At 45.9% G+C, this 18,548-nt stretch overlaps 1 protein-coding gene across 3 annotated transcripts in view; it reads right to left on the bottom strand.

Annotated features, from left to right (window-relative positions):
* Positions 1-18,548, bottom strand: part of GDPD4 (glycerophosphodiester phosphodiesterase domain containing 4) — a 151,091-nt gene that overhangs the window by 27,860 nt on the left and 104,683 nt on the right. For all 3 annotated transcript variants that reach the window (XM_040339983.1, XM_040339982.1, XM_040339984.1), the window contains exon 12: positions 13,139-13,296. In XM_040339983.1, coding sequence (XP_040195917.1) covers positions 13,139-13,296 — 158 coding nt within the window. The remainder of the gene's footprint in view (positions 1-13,138; positions 13,297-18,548) is intronic.

Genomic DNA, 18,548 nt, shown 5'->3' with positions numbered 1-18,548 from the left:
CCTTAGGATTTTACAAATTTACAAATTGTGATCATAACGAATAAGCCCGAAAAACGTAAAAACGAATGAAACGAAAACAAACAAATGTTTCATCAATGCGCATGTCTTTCACTTCTGGACAGAGTGGTGGGGAAGCGACATATGTGAAGATGGGAAGGGCGTAACTTAAGTGAATCTGCTTATTTGCTTCAGCATTTTCAGGACTAAAAAGAAAACCTTTTTTTTTTACAAATACTTTTTTTCTTAGGTTATGAATGATTGTGTATGAGTAAGTTACACAGCCAGTAGTTGGAGCTGTAAGCTCCTTTTCACAGATTTTACCAACTCTCATAAACTGAAAAAGATCATTTGTGTGCAGACCTCAGTAGCTCAAAATGAATTTGTTATAACAGTGACCCCTCCCCCCTGCTTTCATACAGGCCCCTCCCATGTTCTCTTTAAAAAAAACTCATATTGCTCCAGAAATCTAGTGTCATACATTAACCCTTGCACTGCCACCATAACACCAGCTCATAACCAGCTTATCCCTCTTTGTTTTTTGTTTTTGATCTTTTAATGATTTACTAAGCCAGGGGGAAATGAAAGGTGGTAACATAAAAATTAGGGATGCTCTGTCCCTGTGCTGCATGGGCTGAGGAGGCATCAGAGCAATAGTGGATCACTGAGATCTCCATAAAGAGAACATGTCATTGTACATAATACTATAATATAGAGAGTTTTTTAGTCCCCTTACAATAGTAAGTCAAGTTATATTAAAAAAAAGCATTAAAAATAAATAAATAATATTAAAATGTAATAATAATAATAATAATATAAACAAGATAAAGTAAATAATAAAAGAGCCACATAAACTGTATATAAATATAAAGACCCACATACACACAGTTGAAATGCACATGCACATATAAACAGGGTACAGCATTAAAAACCTGACAGGGGTTCAAATCCCTCTCCACTCCCACTAGGAAAAAAAAACTTTTGCCTATGTGTAAATCTGACAGGCAGTTTCCTGCTGCTGAGTAGAGAGGAAGGAGCTGATTGGTCACGCATCCCCTACTCCCCTCCTTGTTGCTGACCCCAAACGCAACTTGCTTGACATCACTTTAGGGGGCCTCCCCTCTAACCCCCCCCCCCCCTCCATGGAATGAAAAACAAGGTTACGTAAAAAAAGTTTTTTTCTAAAATGGTAAAAAATGTAAGTTACACCCAAGCACCTAAAATCCCCCCCCCCATTTTTTTTAGATAGCCCCACCTCCATGTAAATGCATGTCCAAATGTAAACGCGTGTGTCTGGGGCGCCTATGGATGAAAACGCTGATTGTGATACACATGTTACATATCCCCGCTCACACTGGAGCAAGAGCAATAATTCTAGCACCAGACCTCCTCCGTAACGCTGAACAGATGACCCGGGAGGAATAGTGCCCCATCATTGGTGTCAGTGGGAGGAATAGTTCTCCATCATTGCTGTCGGTGGGAGGAATAGTACCCCATTGTTGGTGTCAGTGGGAGGAATAGTTCTCCATCATTGCTGTCGGTGGGAGGATTAGTACCCCATTGTTGGTGTCAGTGTGAGGAATAGTTCTCCATCATTGTTGTCAGTGGGAGGAATAGTACCCCATTGTTGGTGCCAGTGGGAGGAATAGTTCTCCATCATTGTTGTTGGTGGGAGGATTAGTACCCCATTGTTGGTGTCAGTGGGAGGAATCGGGCTCCATATTCATGGAAAGAACAGTGCCTCAAGCGCTAAATAAAGGCAAGCTAAAATGCAATATCCAGCATGTGGGCTGCAGTTTGGAGGCACTTTAAGATGTAACTCTACCCATAATGTACAGTATATACAGTTGTGCTCATAAGTTTACATACCCTGGCAGAATTTATGATTTCTTGGCCATTTTTCAGAGAATATCAGTGCTTTAACTGGGCCGGAACGCGGCGGTACTCAGTACCGCCACTTCCAAAAATGGCCCTGGAGAGTACCAGCACCTCTCCGTGCGCCCAGTACGTGGGTTTACAGTACTGGAACGCAGCCGGTGGGCTTGTCGAGTTGCAGGCCGGTAATGTGTGTCAGACAGGCAGCGCAGTCACAATAGAAACTGTATGCTGCCCCGCCGGAGCCGACTCACTGCTGCAGAGTGCGCTCCTGGCTCCCTTTCCTCTGTCCTGTCACTCCTGTCCTGTGCGTTTCCTCGACCCCCCCCCCCCCCCCTGGGGGAGAGTTGGTTCATTCCCCGGCGTGCGCCGCGTGACGTCACGCCGGAGGCGAGGTGAGAGGAGGACTCGCGCAGGGAGCTGTGTCGGCGGCAAGAAAAGAAGCCCAAGTCACGAGGAGCCTCAGCTCAGCCTGCGTCTACAGTTCCTAGTGCTGCTACTGTCTGGATCCTGGACTCAGGACTGCAACAGAAGAAAGTAAGAAAATAATTAACTGTATTGGAGGGAGGGGGGGTTGGACTGAGGTGACCATCAGTTTTTTAATAAAAAAATGGCAGAAAAAAAATATTTTTGAGTTATTTTGAGCTTGCCTTCTCTAACTAAAAAAAACCCCCATTAATTGCAGCCTCACTGTGCCACCAAACGCAGCCACTATGCCCATCAAACGCAGCCACTGTGCCCATCAAACGCAGCCACTGTGCCATCAATTGTCGCCACTCTGCCCATCACACGCAGCCACTGTGCCACCAAACGCAGCCACTGTGCCATCACATGCAGCCACTGTGCGAACACACGCAACCACAGTGCCATCAATTGTCGCCACTGTGCCATCACATGCAGCCACTGTGCCAACTCACACTGCCAATGTGCCATCAATTGTCGCCACTGTGCCATCACATGCAGCCACTGTGCCCATCAAACGCAGCCACTGTGCCATCACACGCAGCCACTGTGCCATCACACGCAGCCACTGTGCCACCACACGCAGCCACTGTGCCACCAATTGTCGCCACTGTGCCCATCTAATGCAGCCACTGTGCCCATCAAATGCAGCCACTGTGCCCATCACACGCAGCCAAGGGTATTTTCATGTTCAGTATTGGGGGGGGGGGGGGGGCACCGGCGCCTAATAGAGTACCGGCACCTCTTTTGGCCCACTTAAAGCACTGGAGAATATGAATAACACAAGAACTTTTATTTAACCCATGGTTAGTGTTTAGCTAACGCCATTTATTATCAATCAACTGTGTTTACTCTTTTTATATCATAAAATTACAACACAAACTACCAAAAATGACCCTGATCAAAAGTTTACATACCCTGATAACATGCACACAAGTTGACACAAAGGGGTTTGAATGGCTATTGAAGGTAACCATCCTAACCTGTGATCTGTTTGCTTGTAATTAGTGTGCGTGTATAAAAGGTCAATGAGTTTCTGGACTCCTGACAGACCCTTGCATCTTTCATCCAGTGCTGCACTGAGGTTTCTGGATTCCAAGTCATGGGGAAAGCAAAATAATTGTCAAAGGATCTGCGGGAAAAGGTAGTTGAACTGTATAAAACAGGAAAGGGATATAAAAAGATATCCAAGGAATTGAGATGGCCAATCAGCAGTGTTCAAACTCTAATCAAGAAGTGGAAAATGAGGGGTTCTGTTGAAACCAAACCACGGTCAGGTAGACCAACTAAAATTTCAGCCACAACTGCCAGGATAATTGTTCGGGGTGCAAAGAAAAACCCACAAATAACTTCAGGTGAGATACAGGACTCTCTGAAAACATGTGGTGTGGCTGTTTCAAGATGCACAATAAGGAGGCACTTGAAGAAAGATGGACTGCATGGTCGAGTCGCCAGAAGAAAGTCATTACTACACAAATGGCGCAAAGTATCCCACTTACAATACGCCAAACAGTGCAGAGACAAGCCTCTAACCTTCTGCCACAAAGTCATTTGGAGTGATGAGACCAAAATTGAGCTTTTTGGCCACAACCATAAACACTACATTTGGAGAGAAGACAACAAGGCCTATGATGAAAGGTACACCATCCCTACTGTGAAACACGGAGGTGGATCACTGATGTTTTGGGGATGTGTGAGCTACAAAGGCAAAGAAAATTTGGTCAAAATTGTTGGCAAGATGAATGCAGTGTGTTATCAAAAAATACTGGAGGAACATTTGCATTCATCAGCCAGGAAGCTGCGCATGGGAAGTACTCGGACATTCCAACATGACAATGATACAAAACACAAGGCCAAGTCCACCTGTCATTGGCTACAACAGAATAAAGTGAAGGTTCTGGAGTGGCCATCTCAGTCTCCTGACCTCAATATCGTTGAGCCCCTCTGGGGAGATCTCAAACGTGCCGTTACATATATATATATATATATAAATAAAAGATAGAGTTACATATATACTGTATATATATATATAAATAAAAGATAGAGTTACATACATATATATATATATATATATATATATATATATATAAAAAGATAGAGTTACATATATATATATATATATATATATATATATACATAAAGATAGAGTTACATATATTTATAAAGATAGAGTTACATATATATACCGTATTTATCGGCGTATAACACGCACAGGCATATAACACGCACCCTAACTTTAAGAGGGAATTTTCAGGAAAAATTAATTCCACAGCCCCCTGCGTATAACACGCAGGCACAGTTTACCCTCTATTTTCAGGGTAAAAACGTGAGTGTTATACGCCAATAAATACAGTACATAAAGATAGAGTTACATATATTTATAAAGATAGAGTTACATATATATATATATATATATAAAGATAGAATTACATATATTTATAAAGATAGAGTTACATATATATATACATAAAGATAGAGTTACATATATCTATATATATAAAACTCAACGTGTGTGTATGTATGTATGTATGTATGTATGTATGTATGTTCCAGCATCACGTCCAAACGGCTAAAGATATTAACATGAAACTTGGCACACATGTTACTTATATGTCAGCAACAAACATAGGATAGGTGGTTTAACCCTTACCCACCCCCATTTGCCATGGTCGGGGTTTTTCTTTAAAGTCCATTTCAACTCTATGGGAAATACATGTTACTTCATAACTTCCAAACGGCTGTAGATATTTCGATAACACTTGGTCACATGTTACTTATATGTCCACTTAAACTATAGGATAGTTAATTCATCCCTTAACTACCCCCATTTGTGAGGGTCCGGGTTTTTGTTTAAAGTCCCATGCAAATCAATGGGAAATGTATGTTCCCACATAACTTCTGTACGCCTGGAGATATTTCAATAATACCTGCTACACATATTACTTATATGCCAAATAAAAATATATGACAGGTAAATGAACCCTTACCTACACCCTTATATAAAAGATGGGTATATTTATATTACTATGATTTTCCTCCCCAAAAGGTTAAGATAGGAAGACCGGGCAACGCGCCGGACGTACTGCGCATGCTCCCGACGCTATTTTCCCGACGTGCTTTGCACTACGTTACGTTGCGCCGAGTTTTGTGAATCGCGACGGGTAAAAAAGAGATGCGGCGGGAAAAAAAAAAATTTAAAAAAAATTTGACAGCGACTCGGGAAAGACGGGTATACTTTTACATGGTGTACTAACTTTACACTTTGTAAAAGCAGCCCTATCTTTGCGACGGCAAACTAACACTTACGGCGACTTCACGAAGGGAAAAACCTTCGTGGATCTCCGTAAGTGCTAATTTGCATACTCGACGCTGGTTTACGATGAGAAATGCCCCCAGCGGCGGCCGCGGTACTGCATCCTAAGTTCCGACAGTGTAAAACAATTACACCTGTCGGATCTTAGGGATATCTATGCGTAACTGATTCTATGAATCAGCCGCATAGATAGAAACATAAGTTGAAGAAATGTGCAGTCTAATATTTATAAAATAATTTTAAAAGAATATACTGTCTATAGCTGATAATCAGGCTATGCAGCTGATGGAATTTTCACCTAAACCTTGTATATGGATATTTTTTTCCAGTAGCTTTCTGCAATGTCCCCCGTCACTTCACATCACAGCATTTTAATGGGATTGAGGTCATATTATTTAATTAGAGAGAGTAAAAGCAAATATAAAATAATTTAAAAAGGCGTTCGCTAAAAAGAAAACTAAAATGAAGCCTAAAATTAAATTGACACAAAACCATTATAAGTTCAAATTTAGCTGCACATTAATTTAGATCTCTAAAGCGGAACTTCAGTCATTTTTTCATCTATTAAATCTTACCCCCCCTTGTTGTTGTTTTAACTTTGGATAGTAAAATATTTTTTTTCCTGCCAGTAAATACATTATACAGCACACTTCCTGTTTCTTGTCTGATCATTAGCCTAGGCCAGTGATGGTGAACCTTGGCACCCCAGATGTTTTGGAACTACAATTCCCATGATGCTCATGCACTCTGCAGTGTAGTGGAGCATCATGGGAAACGTAGTTCCAAAACATCTGGGGTGCCAAGGATCGTCATTACTGGCCTAGGCTTATGGCATCATGCACAGCTCTCTCTCACTCGTGTGAGAGTTTGCCAGGAAAAAAGGGGGGATGAGTCATAAGAGGGCCAATGAAAGCTGCAGAGCATCATGCACGGTCACCATCTACTCCCTGGACTGAGATGTTGGCTCACAGTCATGTCCTCCTGGTATCTCTGCAGTGTACAAAACAAGTATGGCGTGGCTCAGCCCCTGCTGCAGCCTCTCAATTTGTGACATGATGAAAAGCTGCAATGTTGTAGTCTAAACACCAGGGGGAGAGGAGACTGAGGAAATGCTCTCTTTTTTCCCCGCAGTTGACTGATGACATAATCTCAGCCTAGGCAACGTTTCTGGAGGGTTCAAGTATGACTTGCGGAGTTCCACCCAAAAATGGAACTTTCGCTTATCCCACTCCTCGCCCCCTTACATGCCACATTTGGCATGTAATTTTTTTGGGGGGGGAGTGGGGGCTTCAGGAGAAGGGGACTTCCTGTCCCACTTCCTCCTTCCGCCGAGGGGCTGCAAAGGCGATTAAGCTTAATCGCCTTTTGGCAGCCCCTCCCTGTAGGCGATCACCTAGGACACGTGACAGGTCCTAGGCGATCGCCTGTCCAATCAAACAGCGCAGCGCCGTGCGCATGCGCAGTGCCGCTCGCGTATGCGCAGTGGGTGCCCGGCCGTGAAGCCGAAAGCTGTCACAGGCCGGGTGCCCACAGTGACAATGAAGACGCCGGCCGGGGAGGGGGGGAGAGGAGCGGAGCCCCGGCCGGCGCAACGCTGGAGCAGGTAAGTGTCTGTTTATTAAAAGCCAGCAGCTACACTTTTTGTAGCTGCTGACTTTTAACCACTTAACCCCCGGACCATATTGCTGCCCAAAGACCAGAGGACTTTTTGCGATTCGTGACTGCGCCGCTTTAACAGACAATTGCGCGGTCGTGCGACGTGGCTCCCAAACAAAATTGGCGTCCTTTTTTTCCCACAAATAGAGCTTTCTTTTGGTGGTATTTGATCACCTCTGCGGTTTTTATTTTTTGCGCTTTAAAAAAAAATAGAGCGACAATTTTGAAAAAAATTAATATTTTTTACTTTTTGCTATAATAAATATCCCCCAAAAATATATAAAAAAACTTTTTTTTTCCTCAGTTTAGGACGATACATATTCTTCTACCTATTTTTCGTAAAAAAAAATCGCAATAAGCGTTTATTGATTGGTTTGCGCAAAAGTTATAGCGTTTACAAAATAGGGGGTATTTTTATGGCATTTTTATTAATATATATTTTTTACTAGTAATGGCGGCGATCATCGATTTTTTTTTGGTACTGCGAGATTATGGCGGACACTTCGAACACTTTTGACACATTTTTGGGACCATTGGCATTTTTATAGCGATCAGTGCTATAAAAATGCATTGGATTACTATAAAAATGTCACTGGCAGTGAAGGGGTTAACACTAGGGGGCGGGAAAGGAGTTAAGTATGTTCCCTGGGTGTGGGGGGAGGGGTGGACTCACTAGGGGAAACACTGATCTTCTGTTCACATTGTATGAACAGAAGATCAGCATTTCCCCCGCTGACAGGAACGAGAGCTGTGTGTTTACACACACAGCTCTCGGTCTCCGCTCTGTAACGAGCAATCGCGGGTGCCTGCCGGCGATCGAGCACGTCGGGCACACGCATGGGAGTCGGGGGCGCGCGCGCGCCTCCAGCGGCGCGCACGCGCCCCTAGTGGCGGCTCAAAGAGCAAACGTTATACTACGTGCTCTCGCCCAGGAGAGCCGACCTGCCGCCGTAGAATGACGGTGCGCGATCGGCTAGTAGTTAATAAACATAAATATTGGCTGGAACTCCCCTTTAATGATAAAAGGCAGAGCTTTTCTGAAAAATCACAGGCCCTCCCGCCTCGGCATCGCGACTCGGGAGTTGCTTAATATTATGACATGTCAGAATTGGATGCATGCTCTTAAGGAGGAACTGCAGTCTGCTCACATCATTTGTAATAAAAACATCTCTGCCATTCTGAAGCTTTCCTCCAACCACTCTCCATATTATTTTATATATACTGTGATTCGGTACTTGCCAAATATGCTGCAGAAATCTCCCTCCACTGAGTCTGGCTGCAGCCATTTTAACCGTGGGCAGCTGACGCTGCTGCCTGTTCACTTCCTGGATTTACACAGACACACAGAGGCACATCTCTAGCTCTACAGCTCTCATTTGCCTTCTTATGACTCATCCCACCTGTGCAGAGAGCTGTGCATGATATCATAAGCCTAGACCAGGGGTCTCCAAACTTTCTAAAGAAAGGGCCAGTTTACTTACCTTCATACTTTAGGGGGGCCGGACTGTGGCCTTTTGGGAGTCAAACATGTCAAGGTGTCCAGTGGGAGTAAACAATACCATATCTTTGGTGTCAGTGGGAGGACTAGTGCCCCATCGTTGGTGTCAATGGAAGGAATTGCACCCCTTTGATGGTGTCAGTTGGAGGAATAGTGCCCCACTGTTGGTGTCAGCAACAAAAGTGATTCCCCATTGTTGGTGTCAGTGGATGGAATAGTGCCCCAAGGGCTGGATGAAGGCAAGCAAAGGGCCACATCCGACCCCAGGGCCGCAGTTTGGAGACCCCTGGCCTAGACTAATGACCAGACAAGAAACAGGAAGTGGGCTGTATATATGTATTTACTGGCAGAAAAAAATATATATTTTACTATCCAAAGTTAAAACAACAAAGACAGAAGATTTAATAGATGGAAAGATGAAAAAAATGACTGAAGGTCCACTTTAAATAATTGATCTCATCCTTGGAAACTGCTACATTTTGCTGGAGAGCTTTTTCTTTTGAAAAACAATGGACTTACTGGCTGGATCACCAGCTAAGAACATACTAACTTGCCGGATCACGAAATGACAACTGACTGGATAACCAGATAACAGACTTACTGGCCGGATCACCAGATAATAACTGACTCACTGGCTGGATCACCAGATAATAACTAATAGGTAGATTCACAGAGAAAGGCTTAAACTTGCGGCGGCGTAGCTTAGCGTGTTTAGGCTACGCCGCCGTAAGTTAGCTAGGCAAGTACATGATTCTCAATGTACTTGCCTGCTAATATACGGCGGCGTAGCCTAAAGCGGGCAGGCGTAAGGGCGCCGAATTCAAATGTCTTGGAGGGGGGCGTGTTTTATGGTAATCGGGGTTGACCTTAGGTTTTTTACGTTTTTTTACTAATGTGCATGCGCCGGGTGCCTACATTTCCCAGGGTGCATTGCGGCTAAGTACGACGCACGGGCCTATTGATTTCGACGTGGCCGTAAACAACGTAAATCCCGATTCGAGGACGACTTACGCAAACGACGTAAAAAATTCTAGTCTCGCGGCGGGAACGGCGGCCATACTTTAACATTGTTATTCCACCTAATAGGTGGAATAACTTTAGGCCGCCTAAGGCCTTACGGAAACGGCGTAAAACTACTGCGGCGGCCGGGCGTACGTTCGTGAATCGGCGTATCAACTCATTTACATAATGTACGCCGACCGCAATGGAAGTGCCACCTAGCGGCCATCCGAAAAATTGCAATCTAAGATAGGACGGCGCAAGCCGTCCTATCTTAGATATGTTTAAGCGTATCTCTGTTTGAGCATACACTTAAACATACGGCGGCGTAGATTCTGAGTTAGGTCGGCTTATCTACTGATAAGCCGGCCTAACTCTTTCTGAATCTACCTACAACTTACTGGCTGGATCACCAGATAACAACTGACTTACTGTCTGGATCACCAGATAACAAATGACTGGATCATCAGATAATAACTGACTTACTGGCTGGATCACCAGATAACAAATAAAAGAAAGCCAAGCCTAAAAAAGAAAACAAATGCAGCCATCACATGTAAGAATTGGTAAGCTGCAATATAACAAAGCGATTAAATCTCTCTAATACTGTAACATTAAGTGTCTTTAATATCCAGGCATAACATGAAAGCACTGAGATCTTATTTCTAGGCAGGAATGGATGTCACACTGAGATCTATAATAGAAGTCGGGGTCACAGCCCACACACTTCTCATTGGGTCCCGTGTGACTGATCGCCCACATCATGCACCTGGCTCTGAAGATGTCCCATTCTGTGTCCTATTCTCCGGCACTGTCACCGCTCTCAGGATCCGCTCCAGCTGCTGCAATAAATTATACATTATACGGGGCAGCGAATCCCTAAATCTGGAAGGAACTGATCATTACTCGCTGCGGGGAGTTAGCGCCGCTTTTGTTACCGAGGTGCCGGGGAAAGACTCGTGCTGATGGATTAAAGAAAATCTGTCAAGAAATAAAGAAATAACAAGCTCAGAGGCTTTCATCTTCACCGCCGCTAATCTTCTTAGTGAATCGGCGGCCTGGAACATGTGCGCAGCCTGCGGAGTGAGAACCCCACCTGTGTACTGTTCTAGGTCTATAATGTATTCATTGACAGGTGTAAACCTAAAGCATACCGCCCCACTTTCTGAGATCGCAATGAAGAACACCTTTTCAGCAGTAGCGTACCATGGGGGGTGTCAGGTCGGCGCTGCTTAGGGGTGTCAGGCCGGCGCTGCTTAGGGGTGTCAGGCCGGCGCTGCTTAGGGGTGTCAGGCCGGCGCTGCTTAGGGGTGTCAGGCCGGCGCTGCTTAGGGGTGTCAGGCCGGCGCTGCTTAGGGGTGTCAGGCCGGCGCTGCTTAGGGGTGTCAATGCCGGCGCTGCTTAGGGGTGTCAGGCCGGCGCTGCTTAGGGGTGTCAATGCCGGCGCTGCTTAGGGGTGTCAGGCCGGCGCTGCTTAGGGGTGTCAATGCCAGCGCTGCTTAGGGGTGTCAGGCCGGCGCTGCTTAGGGGTGTCAGGCCGGCGGTGCTTAGGGGTGTCAGGCCGGCGCTGCTTAGGGGTGTCAGGCCGGCGGTGCTTGGGGGTGTCAAGGCCGGCGCTGCTTAGGGGTGTCAAGGCCGGCGCTGCTTGGGGGTGTCAAGGCCGGCGCTGCTTGGGGGTGTCAAGGCCGGCGCTGCTTAGGGGTGTCAAGGCCGGCGCTGCTTAGGGGTGTCAAGGCCGGCGCTGCTTAGGGGTGTCAAGGCCGGCGCTGCTTAGAGGTGTCAAGGCCGGCGGTGCTTAGGGGTGTCAGGCCGGCGGTGCTTAGGGGTGTAAGGCCGGCGCTGCTTAGGGGTGTCAAGGCCGGCGCTGCTTAGGGGTGTCAGGCCGGCGGTGCTTAGGGTTGTCATCAGATTAGGCGACCCATCAGAATTTGACATTCCGTCACCGCCATCTTGCTACACCCCGCACTCGTCCATAGTAAGGATACAATGAGAAGGCGGCAAATAGTGAAATACAGTACTTACAACCAAGTTTTACTGTTTAGATGTTAAATTCTAAAAGCAGCGACCTTCTGCCACATCAACAAACCTGTGAGATCGTCAGGCTTGCCGCAGCTTTTAAAATTCAAAATCATGAAATGTAATCTAATATAAGTAAGCTCTAACGAGCGGGGCCCTCTGATCCCTCCTGTATTGAATTGAATTGCAACTGTAATGTCTGCCCCCATGTTGTAAAGTGCTGCGCAAACTGTTGGCGCTATATAAATTCTAAAGAATAATAATAATAAAATAATATAATAATATAAAATATCGTAATATATCATAATATAATTGATATAACTAATAGAATAATACATATACCGGTAAAATAATAATACAAAATATTATAATATATCATAATATAATTGATATAAATAATATAATAATATATAACAATATAAAATAATATAATATATCATAAACAATATTATATTAAGTAATATAATTGAAATAAATATAAATGAAATACATATAGTACAATTTTATATAATATCATAAACAATGGCCCGGATTCAGGTAGATTTGCCCCTTATTTGCGGAGGCGCAGGGCAGCGTTTTTGCCCTGCGCCCCCGCAAATTTACTGCGCTACCCGCGATTCACGGAGCAGTAGCTCCGTAAATTGCGTGTGCGCTGTGTAAACTTGCCCTGCGTAAGGGCGCCTAATGTAAATGATCCCGTAGGGGGCGGGAATCATTTAAATTAGGCGCGCTCCCGCGCCGAGCGTAGAGCGCATGCTCCGTCGGGAAACTTTCAAGGACGCAAGGACGTCATTTGCTTCAAAGTGAACGTGAATGGCGTCCAGCGCCATTCACGAATCACTTACGCAAATTACGTAAAATTCGAACGTCGCGACGCGGGAACGACGGTTATACGTTAGCATTGGCTGCCCCTGCTATTAGAAGGGGCAGCCTTACGCTAAACACGCCATACGGAAACTACGTAAATTGCGTACGCAGAGCTCGCGCAACATTGTGAATCGGTGTTAGTATGCAATTTGCATACTATACACTGAGCACAATGGGAGCGCCCCCTAGCGGACATCGCTAGAATACAGCCTAAGATATGCGTGGCATAAGAGCCTTATGCCACGCAGATTTTAGGCTGCAGTCGGCGTTACGATGTTCCTGAATCAGGAGCATTCGTAACGCCGGGACAAGTAAGCAATTGCGCTGTGTAACCTATGGCACAATTGCTACTTGAATCCGGGCCAATAATATAATAAATACTATAAACTATCTAAATATCACATGAATAAATTCCTATTGACATCGGACGGATGGAATGTCCTCTGATGAAGTACCTGATATCACGCTGGGACATTTCGCTGTAAGGCAAGTTGAGTTTCACTATGCGATTGCTGACCAGTTCTTCCACGGATGCCTTAAAACCTTGCGTCTGCTGAAACCCCGGAGCGATCGTCTGTACAAAGGGCCGCATGTCGCTCGCCAGCCACAAGACCTGTAAGAGGCAGACAAGGAATGGGATTGGCCACCTCCAGGCTCAGGTGAATTTTGGTCCCTGAGGACTATGAAAAGGATAATGACACATTTATGACTGTTCAGCTCAGAAACCTTTTATTATTTATCCCTCAATTCAAAAAGCTGAAGTTTAATTTGCTGAAAATTTTACTTCCCTGCTTCCGCCTTTCTACGCTCATTGACGCGTGTCAGTGTGCCTTGTGCGCCCTCTGGTTAACCATCTGGAAGCCAATTATAGCCCACAGGCTGTAATCGGGAAGCCTATAAGCCTGTGATAGACACTTCTGATAGACACTTTAAAAACACACCCAAAACACACCCACCGCTGTAATTCAGATGGCCGGCGCTCAACAGGGAGCGGAAACCTAAATAGTGGGCGGCAGTGGCGACAATACATAGATTCATGCAATGCATTAATCTATGTATTGTTGAGTGACGGTGCAGGAGAGAGGGGGCGGCGCTCCTGCGCCCACTATGGACGCACCGCCACTGGGATACAAATGAATTCAATAGGGTTGGTGCTCATATTACATTGTTTTGGTAAATCTAAAGTTGACTGACGATACATGTTACGCAAACGACGTAACATGTATGGTGATCCTAAAATTTTATGGACCACTGGTCTCTATTTAAGGGAGGAATAGTGCCCCATCATTGGTATCAGCGGGTGAAATAGTGTACCATCATTGGTGCCAGTGGGAGAAAAAGTGCCACATCATTTATGTCAGTGAGAGGAATAGTGCCCCTTAACTGGTGTCAGTAGGAGGAATAGTGTCCTATCATTGGTCCATGTGGAAGGAACAGTGCCCCATTATTGTTATCAGTAGGGGGAATAGTATCTTGTCGTTACTGTCAGTGGTAGGAATAGTGGCCCAGATTCAGGTAGCTTTGCGCTTTTTTACGGAGGCGCAGCGCACCGTTTTGCCGCTGCGCCTCCGTAAATTACCTGCGCTACGCTCAATTCACGGAGCAGTAGCTCCGTAAATTGTGTGTGCGCACCGGAAAACTGCCCGGCGTAAGCCCGCGCAATTTAAATGATCCCATAGGGGGCGTGGATCATTTAAATTAGGCGCGTTCCCGCGCCGAGCGTAGTGCGCATGCTCCGTCGGGAAACTTTCCCGACGTTCATTGCGGTAAATGACGTCGCAAGGACGTCATTTGCTTCAAAGTGAACGTGAATGGCGTCCAGCGCCATTCACGATTAACTTACGCAAACGATGTAAAATTTAAACTTTGACGCGGGAACGACGGGTATACGTAGCATTGGCTGCCCCTGCTATTAGCAGGAGCAGCCTTACGCGAAACCCGACGAATGTAAACGACGTAAACTGCGTACGCAGGGCTCGCGTAGGGTAGTGAATCGGCGTTAGTATGCAATTTGCATACTATACGCTGACCACTACCGGAACGCCACCTAGCGGCCTGCGTAAGAATGCAGCCTAAGATATGACGGCATAAGGAGGCTTATGCCAGTCATATCTTAGGCTGCAGTCGGCGTATCGAGGTTCCTGAATCAGGAGCATTCGATACGCCGTCGCAAGTAAGCAATTGCGCTGCGTAACTATGGTTACGCAGACGCAATTGCTCTTTGAATCTACCCCAGTGTCTTGTCGATGTTGTCAGTGGGAGGAATAGTACCCCATCATTGTTGTCAGTGGGAGGAATGGTGCCCCATCATTGTTGTCAGTGGGAGGAATAGTGCCCCATCATTGGTGTCAGTGAAAGGAATAGTGCCCCATCATTGGTGTCAGTGGAAGGAATAGTGCCATATTATGGGTGTCAGTGGGAGGAATAGTGCCCCATCATTGGTGTCAGTGAGAAGAATGGTGCACCATCATTGGTATTAGTGGGAGAAATGGTGCCCCATCATCGGTATCCATGGGAGTAATGGTGACCATCACTGTTGATGCCACATCATACATAGACATTATAGACAGTTATGCACTTCCAACCTTGTAGTAACAGTATGGTGAAGGACCTTTTCTGTTCTGGAATGACTGTGCCCCTTTGTACATATCCAGCTTCATAAAGACATGGCTTGATGAGTTTGGTGTGGAGGAGCTAGGCGCAGGGATATGCAATTAGCGGACCTCCAGCTGTTGCAAAACTACAAGTCCCATCATGCCTCTGGGTGTCATGTTTGTGGCTGTCAGAGTCTTGCTATGCCTCATGGGACTTGTAGTTTTGCAACAGCTGGAGGTCCGCTAATGTCATATCAGTGAGCTAGAGCGTCCTACACAAAGCCCTGACCTCAATCCTACTGAACACAACCCTTCTTTGGACCAAACTGGAATGCTGATGGTGAGCCAGGTATTCTCATCCAGCATCAGTACCTGACCTCACAAATGTTGTTTTGGCTAGATGGGCACAAATTTCCACAGATACCCTCCAAAATTTGGTGGAATATCTTCCCCTAATGCCGCGTACACACAGCCGTTTTTCCTGACGAGAAAACTGCAATTTTTTAGATTGGTCAGAAAAACCGGTCGTGTGTATGCTCCATAGCAGTTTTCCCGACAAGAAAACTGCCCGTAAAAAAAAAATTAGAACCTGCTCCAATTTTTCTCGTCCTGTTTCCCGAAGGTCTTTTTCTCATTGCGAAAACTGCTTGTGTGTATGCTTTTCCGAGGAAAAAAAAAACGCACATGCTCAGAATCAAGTAGGAGACGGGATCGCTCGTTCTGGCAAAACTAGCATTTGTAGTGAAGATAGCACATTTGTCACGCTGTAACGTCTCTCACCAAACTTTTACTAACACTCGGTAACACGAAGTTAGCAAAAGCGTCCCAAAGGGTGGCGCCATTTGAATGGAACTTCCCCTTTATAGTGCCGTTGTACGTGGTGTACGTCACCACGCTTTGGTCGAGCGTTTTTTTGCCTGAAAGTGTGTATGCAAGGCAGGCTTGAGAAGAATCACGTCGGGAAAACATTGGTTTTTGGCATGTCAGGAAAACCGATCGTGTGCACGCGGCATAAGAGTGGAGGTCACAACAGGAGGCAATTCCATTTTAATGCCCATGGTTTTGGATGGAGATTGTTGTGGACATTTTATGAAGATGTATATAGTGGGGTGGATTCAGCAAGCAATTACGCCTGCGTATCCATAGATACGCAGCGTAATTGCTAAGTAGCGCCGGCGTATCGACTTTCTGTATTCAGAAAGCTTGATACGCCGACTGTAGCCTAAGATATGACTGGCATAAGGCTCTTATGCCATCGTATCTTAGGCTGCATTCTTACGATGGCCGCTAGGTGGCGTTCCCGTAGTGGTCAGCGTAGAATATGCAAATTGCATACTCGCGCCGATTCACGAACGTACGCGCGCCCGGCGTTCGAGTTTTACGTCGTTTGCGTTCGTCGCTTTCTGCGTAAGGCTGCTCCTGCTATTAGGAGGCGCAGCCAATGGTAAGTATACACGTCGTTCCCGCGTCGCGATTTTTGAAATTTACGTTGTTTGCGTAAGTGAATCGTGAATGGCGCTGGACGCCATTTACGTTCACGTCTAAGCAAATGACGTCCTTGCGACGTCATTTACCGCAATGCATGTCGGGAAATTTTCCCTTTCCCGACGGAGCATGCGCAGTACGTTCGGCGTGGGAACGCGCCTAATTTAAATGATCCACGCCCCCTATGGGATCATTTAAATTATACGCGCACTTACGCCGGCCACTTTTACGAAACGCCCCCGCAAATTACGGAGCAAATGCTTCGTGAATGAAGCGTAGCTCAAGTAATTTACGGAGGCGTAGCGTAAAAACGGTACGCTGCGCCGCCGTAGTAGTGCGCTCCCCTACTTGAATCCACCCCAATATGTATTGTCATAGTGTCGCCCAGTGTTAGTACTCCCACAGCCCGCTCTGAATATCCATTTGATATTCATTCTCCTAGCGCGAGGAAAACCCCCCCTCTTTCCTTCGCTCTAAAGAGCTGACTTTGGCAGACTGACGCTGGTTGAGTCCCGTCTGGTAGTGGAAAACTTCCTGGGGTTGGAGAGAGGTGTTTGCAGAGTGGGGAGATGTCCGCTAGCAAAAGGGCCCCTGTGAATTAGCACAGACATTCGTCTGGGTAGGATAAGTTTCGCTCTGCAAGGTTATAGGCGTATGTACGCTCTTGTTTCTGCTGTGTCTGATCAGCACGGGTCGAGATTCGTAGCGTGCACCTGCAGATAATCTCCTATCCACAAGGAACGGTAGTATAATCTGGGTATGCGTTGTTCTCTGGAACAACGCAGAATAAGGATTCCTATGAGTGGAAATACAGGAGTCTTTGGGTTGTTATGGTCAACCGTCAGAGACGAAGTCCATGTTTGAGAGCCATGCAGCTTCTTTTACAAAGCTTCCACGCACCCTGTCCCTGCTCAGACACACCCATAGGACTGCTTTAGCCATTATTCATTGGTTGTTTGTGTTAACTCATCCTGTTGGAAGGATTTCCTGTTAGGTCATTTCCTGTGTGGAGGTTACTTCCTGTGAGGTCACTTCCCATGGAGGAAGCGATTGGCTGCTGGAGCCATCACTTCCTGTTTATCAATGCTTTTGTCTTTTACGAATAAAAGAGCCATGCAGCCTGGTTGCTGGGGCAGTCATGCTGATGGAGCTGAGACGTAAGCTGTGGTGATGTCTGTTTACTTGGGTATTGTAACGGAATGGCCCGTGACACCCAGAGACTTCTGAAGGATGTGGGGTACTCCTGTGCCAGTTTCACCAATGACTCTTGGGTCTAGGGTAATCCTATGTCCGATAGGGGCATAGGATGACTAAGAACTGATATCTCGGATTACATGAGATGGGACATTAATGATAATTCATGTTTTGCAGGATATCTTAGAATATTACAAGTTGTTCCTTATGAACAGGTCAATAGACTGTTGAGGTGTTAATTGAGTCAGGCTCCTAAAATATTCCATTGTCCATTGTGTGATGCTAATACTGTTTTGTGTCTATTGTACTAATTAAGGGCCAGATTCACAGCCGAGATACGACGGAGTATCTCAGATACTCCGTCGTATCTCTGAGGCCTCGTACACACGGCCGAGGAACTCGACGTGCCAAACACGTCGAGTTCAGCCCTGAAGCCGCCGAGGAGCTCGGCGGGCCGAGAGCTCCCATAGAACAACGAGAAAATAGAGAACATGTTCTCTATTTTCTCGACGAGTTCCTCGGCGGCTCCAACGGGCCGAAAGTGTACAGACGACAGAGTTTCTCGGCAGAATCCGGCTCTGACCGAGTTTCT

Source organism: Rana temporaria, chromosome 2 (assembly GCF_905171775.1).
Source record: "Rana temporaria chromosome 2, aRanTem1.1, whole genome shotgun sequence".
Taxonomy (NCBI): domain Eukaryota; kingdom Metazoa; phylum Chordata; class Amphibia; order Anura; family Ranidae; genus Rana; species Rana temporaria.
This window is presented reverse-complemented; position numbering and strand designations above follow the sequence as displayed.